Here is a 6,214-nt window from a genome sequence, read left to right on the forward strand (position 1 = left end):
TGATTGCTTAACTTTAAAAAATGGCGCACCATATATATATATATATACACACTACCGTTCAAAAGTTTGGGGTCACCCAAACAATTTTGTTTTTTCCTGAAAAGTCACTCTTATTCACCACCATACGTTGTGACATTAGAAAATAGAGTCAAGACATTGACAAGGTTAGAAATAATGATTTGTATTTGAAATACTTTTTTTTTTACATCAAACTTTGCATTGCAGACCTTTGGCATTCTAGCTGTTAATTTGTTGAGGTAATCTGGAGAAATTGCACCCCATGCTTCCAGAAGCAGCTCCCACAAGTTGGATTAGTTGGATGGGCACTTCTTGTCATGATGGGATCTAGGCGTCTAAACCCACATGCAGAGATCACTCAAGAGGCAGAGAAAAAGTTCAAAGGTTTATTTACAAGAAGCACAATATATAATGAACTGGTCCTTGGTAGGTTGACTGGTCACGCAGGGGTTCTCCACTGAGGGGGGACAGAGTGGTTAGTATTGCTCCAAGTTACTGCAGGTTTTCTGATGTACGAGGGTATACCTGTTCTGAAGTTGAGCTGAGCTGCAGAGGGGGGGAACCTTGAGGGTCCAGAGGCTAGTCGACAGGCAGAGGGCGGAGGCTTACTGAGTGCAGGCACACGGATTCCAGACTGAGATCTCTCTTAGTTTTCTCTGAGAGCGGGCAGGCAGATTCCAGGCAGAAACAACCCTCCAGGGTTTCTCTGAGAGCAGACAGGCGGATTCCAGAAAGATACTTCTCTCCAGGTTTTCAGATAGTCAGGGAGGAATATCTATGAGACAGAAAAAGACTGGATCAGGCAGGTTCAGATAAGCAGGCTGGCTCAGGCTTGCTAACCATTACTGGCAAACACTCTGGCACTGGAGTGTCCGTCTCCGCCTCCTTAAGAAGAAGCCTCCTGATGAGCAGATTGAAGACAGGTGTTGCAGTCAGCTCATGCCTCCAGGAGATCTTGTGCCCCCTCTGGTGGAGAAAGTGGACAAAACCTCCAGATCCCAACACTTCTTGCGTACCATACGGTCAAGCTGCTCCCACAACAGCTCAATGGGGTTCAGATCTGGTGACTGTGCTGGCCACTCCATTACCGATAGAATACCAGCTGCCTGCTTCTGCTCTTAATAGTTTTCTAATCATCAATTACCCTTTCTGAGCCAATGAGCAAACACATTGTACCATTAGAACACTGGAGTGATAGTTGCAGACTTGTTAAACCATCCACCAACATATCGCACCAACAGAACCTCTGACCACTGTCAGTAGGTCAAATGAAGTGTTTTGCCCAAGGACACGACATTGAAAGCTAGAGCCAGGGCTTGAATCGACAACCCTTCAGTTGCAGGGCAAACTCCTTGTGTTGCCTTGTATACTGTTTCCTTTTAGAATGGACAGCTAGTTTCAATATTTATAGCCTAAGGAAAACCAAAAGTGGCACAATTCAACCTTTTTACTGATTGTTTGGTTAAAAAGTCTAAAGAAAAAAAGGCAGTTTTATGAGTGAGAGCATCATAAAATACAACAAAATTCCAAGTAAAGTGTTGCTTCATGCGCTGTTGTAAGAGCTCTCAGTAAAAGGCAAAAAATCCCCCAAAAATAATCTTCTTTGTGGTCAGTGAACATCGCTTTTTATATCAGTTTGCATTCAATGCCCTTTTTTCGTCTTTTGTGATATTAATTGTGGCGTCTAAATCACTGTTTGTATTTGTTAAATAGGGCTCTACCCACATTATTCTCACCCAGTTAATTTAAACTCCAGCCAACCAATAAGAGAAGAAGAATTGTAGATCCCACTAATTTTCAACAGATCAAAGTGCTGAAAGAAATCTTATATTTGTCTTCATTGTTTATTTTATTTATCTTGCAGCACTCTCTGTCAGTGTTTTACATAAAATATACCATAACTGAGTTGAGTATTTTTTTATGTTTACTTACATAAAGGCCTCCTATAGTAGATGAAAGTGGAGAAGAAGAGGATGGAACGTTGGCTGTAACAGGTGCAAGAGGATTGAGAGTGGGCCTGGGAGAAGGCTTGGATGAGCCTTCTAGGATGAGTCCAAGACAGAGCTGTGGGAAAATTCCTCTGTCTCATGAATGAACCAAGAAGGAAGGAAGATTGGTGCGTGCAGCCAGACAGGTGCTTCAGATGGTGCAGTGGGAAGGAAAGAACTGGAACCTCAGAAACAAGAAAGCAACAACCTGATTGACAACTGAAGTTCAGCTGGTATTACAGAAGAAAAGCTGGACGATGATTGGCTTCAGAGGTGCCTAGGCCCCGACGTCGGCAGGTAAAGCTGATAAGAGACTTCCACGTTGAGTTTTCTATTCAGCTTAATAATAATTTGAGTACTTGACTATATAACACTATGTATGACTGTTTTTTATGCAGGTTTATAAAAAGAAAAACATGTAGAGAAAAAAAACAAAATCACACACAAAAGGTACTATTTCTCTCTAGTTAACATTCAAGTTCAGCTCACTGAGATTTTTTTCTATGTTCTTTTAAATCAAGTTGGAAAGTGATAATCTGGAGAAAAAATATAAAAGGAGATAATCAATAACTTTATTCACACAAAGTGCAGTCAGGATGAAATTCTGCAGAAAGATACTGACTGAGGTCCAACGCAGAAATTTTCCTCACATGACATCTCTTTTTCTTTATTACATTTTTACTCATTTTAAGCAAACCCATATTTTATAGAAGTAATTATAAACTTTTTTACATTCAGCTGGTTCATTCATCAAGTCAAGACATGATGTGAAAAACAGACTTCAGAGTTGTCACAAGAGGAGTGTGCTGCCCTCTAGTGGTAATACAGTGAATTGAGCTGCCATAGAGCGCAACGACATCCCAAACAAAACATAAATTTAAATAATTCAGGATTAGTGCATAAATGTTTGATTTCTTCACTAATAAAAAAACTCATTAATATATTTATATAACCAGAACTTTGTTAGACCATAAAGTTGCAGCAAACAGACATAGTTTATAAAATAATAGTTGCTGAATGTTTACGCAAATGTTATTTAAAGGTTTTGCAAATGGACTCTCTCCTGCAGAAACACTGACAGATTAAAAAAAAGCATCTCTCCAACTCATGATAAGAAACACACACAAACCTGGAAAAGATAAAACTTAAGAAAAACAAAACAATAAAGTTATTGCTGTTGTGTTTAAATTAAGACAAAGAACTAAATATTTCTCCATAAGGCAGGATTAGCGTGAGGCAGGCTTAGGACCTTTAGTGTTCCAGTTCATCCCTTCATGTTTCTCTCCTGTCAGCAGATGTTTCTCCTGCTTCCTCAACATTATGCTCAGACAGAGACAACTGTCCACCTACAGGAGACTGTTGCTTAGGTCTCCACCAGCATTTGAAATCTCAGTTTAATCTCTAATAGTCATCTTCAAGTTAAACAGCTTTAAGTTCGTAACATTTTCCCATAGAGGACCAACTCACAGCAGTTACACACATGGATGAAGGGTGTTTCAGCTTTGTTCCTTGTCTTTAGAACCTGGGTCAGGTGTTTTTTCACCACTTTGCTTTAGTGAGGAGTTATCTGTGAAATGATACAAAAAGGATCAATAATGTAACTGAATTTATGCACTTCAGATAGCCTAACTTCATTCTTGTCCTTTAAGAAGCAAATATAATTATAGATCAGAGCCATTTAACCTAAAAATGCTAAACCAGCTTTTAGTCTGATCATCAATACCAACAAAATGACAAAACATCTTTTTTTTTTCACAGATCAGATCAGATCTACAGCTGAAGGCCTCAGATTCATGTCCTTTGCTTTGCATCCTGTTGAAATCATGTTTGAGACTCTTAATTTGACATCTAAGAGGAAATAACTACGTTTCTCTGTTTTGTAGACAGTTAGCCTTCTAGCTGTTGATGAGACGTCCAAAAACTTTTTTTCCCAGTGAAAGCCATTGTAGCCTCTAGTTACTGTGGAAACTGATTACAGCTGATACAACATTGTAGAATAAAAAGTTGTGCATTTTCTTATGAAAATACAAGCTCAAAACTACTGATCAAGACCAGCCTGTAAAAATTGAACAGCATCTTAGTGTTAAATAAACAGACATTTAAACACAGCTTTATGGGAAATCATTTTATCAAACAATCTGCATCATCTGTTTAATCTATTATAATTATTAGACATTAGTTTTTTGTCACTCAGTCAGATGAGCTTAAAGCTATTGAGAAGAAATGTCAAAGAGATGATAATTTAGAAGAAAAAAATGCATAAAAAATGGTCATAAGGGCCTGGGCCTCATCTTTCTAGTCTAACAAAATTATCAAGAGGAACAAATACTGGCTTTAAGGCAGGATGATGGAAATAAAGCGTCTTAGGATCCAGTATGAATTGGTTCTGATCAAATGTTCTGTGTCCATTCTGTGAGTTTAGGAGCCTTTTTATTTGCCATTTTAACTGTCCAAAATGATGGTGGTGTTAGTGTTGTGTTCTGGGATTCTTTACTTCTTCAGGAACTGTAATATTTGTTGCAATAAACTGAAGCATGACCTCTGCTCTCTGCAATAACTCCCTAAAGGACAGCATCCGTCCATCAGCTAGTAGCCTTAAACGCAAAGTGCTTTGGGTTCTACAGCAGGAGGATGTAGTAAAGTTAAACGCTGAATTAGAGGTCTGCAAAATGACAGTATTAGATCGTAAAGCATTACAACATGTAGACAATATGGTGAGTGAGGAGATCATGGGATTGCTTAGGACACATCCTATAAATTGCAGTTCTAATTCAACACCCCACTAGGTAGCCAACCTGACTGACCAATTAAAGCGAAAACCTGCAGTGAGGCACTTTCTTACATGACTCCTTGTTTGTATGTGTAGCAGCAGCCGGATGGAGAGCCATGGCTGGAAACCAAACTGAGGAAAAACTCTAATTCCATTATATGAAGCTGGTTTGGCTTTGCCCCAAATGAAAAGGGACAAACAAAATAGTATACTGAGAGCCAAACAGCAAGGGGAGCCTGAGGCAGCCACTGGACCCAAACAGACCGCATTAACACAAGATAGATTGATAAAGGCACTCTGTATGGCAAGACAAGCAAGGAGGGGGAAGAGGTCACAGAAGCAGCTGCCTTTTATCTTTCAAGACATATGGTTCCATTCAAGACAGCTGAACTAGGAGTTTAAACGCCTGTTTAAAGTAGTTGACTTGTAGTACGAGCTGCCTGGCCAAAAAATGCTTCAATACTGCCATTCCACACAATAGGGCCATGGTGCATGTTTATGGTTTTTGTAGGTGTTAGCATAACTGCTTCTATTGAAATTAAAAGTAGTTCACATAGGTTGTCTGGCCTAAAGTGCATGCACCCCCCCCCTTTTTTTTTTTTTTTAGAACCGTTTTAATTAGAGAAATGGTTTAACATTGTTACCATATCACCCACCCCTACTCTGAATGACTCAATGAAATGCAGTAAAAGTGTTTGACTAGCCTAGTCAAAGTCTTCATCTAAATAAAACTTAGATTTTGTACTATGATCTTAAACAGGTTTTTCACTCCAACATGTCTGAATCCAGACAGCTCTTTCCTCCACAGTGATGTTAAACACTAATTTCCAGCTATAAGCGGGTTTTGCAGCCAAGGTGGAAAAATGTTTTAGGTTTAAGGAGTGATTACTTTATAACATAGAGTCAGGTTGGTTTGAAAAGGTTTATTTACTTGATTAACACAATCATCAGTTAAAAACTGTTTTGACTTTTATTCAGGTTCTGTTTGTCCTTTTACATTCAATAACTACAAGAAATAAATTGGTCAGTATCTAAACATACATACATATTTTCTCAAAGTTTTTTCAAACTCCTTAGCTAAGGTCAAACCTTCATAAATATTTTCTGAAAAATAGTGAAACCACTTTACTGTTTTAGACAAGCATCTTTTTTTGGGTCAAAATATTTAATATCCAATGTGAATTAATAATGTTGTATATTATTAAAAGCATACAAGAATCATTTTAATGGAATTTGAAGAGTTTTTTTATTTATTTTTCTAAAAGTCGTGTTTCTTTGATAGTTTGATGTTTTCCTCTTGTTGGGAGCTGGAGAAGTTCCACCTTTCTCCAGCAGAGTCCGCCGTGGATCCTTCTGAGTGGGCCTCCTGCACAGCTGCAGCCCATCAAGATCATCAGAGGATCCACTATATAAGCTGTCTTCAGACCTTGCCTCAACG

The 6,214-nt window shown here is 38.6% G+C and overlaps 1 protein-coding gene across 1 annotated transcript in view; it reads right to left on the reverse strand.

Moving 5' to 3' along the window:
• Nucleotides 1-6,214, reverse strand: part of LOC107086649 — a gene marked incomplete at its 3' end in the record, with an annotated part of 27,104 nt that overhangs the window by 268 nt on the left and 20,622 nt on the right. The window contains exons 9-10 of the mRNA XM_015377742.1: nt 1,951-2,003; nt 515-597 (exon numbers count right to left, since the gene is read on the reverse strand). Of these exons, the coding sequence (XP_015233228.1) occupies nt 515-597; nt 1,951-2,003 (136 nt within the window). The remainder of the gene's footprint in view (nt 1-514; nt 598-1,950; nt 2,004-6,214) is intronic.

Source organism: Cyprinodon variegatus, unplaced genomic scaffold (assembly GCF_000732505.1).
Source record: "Cyprinodon variegatus isolate N-32 unplaced genomic scaffold, C_variegatus-1.0 Scaffold9, whole genome shotgun sequence".
Classification (NCBI taxonomy): Eukaryota; Metazoa; Chordata; class Actinopteri; order Cyprinodontiformes; family Cyprinodontidae; genus Cyprinodon; species Cyprinodon variegatus.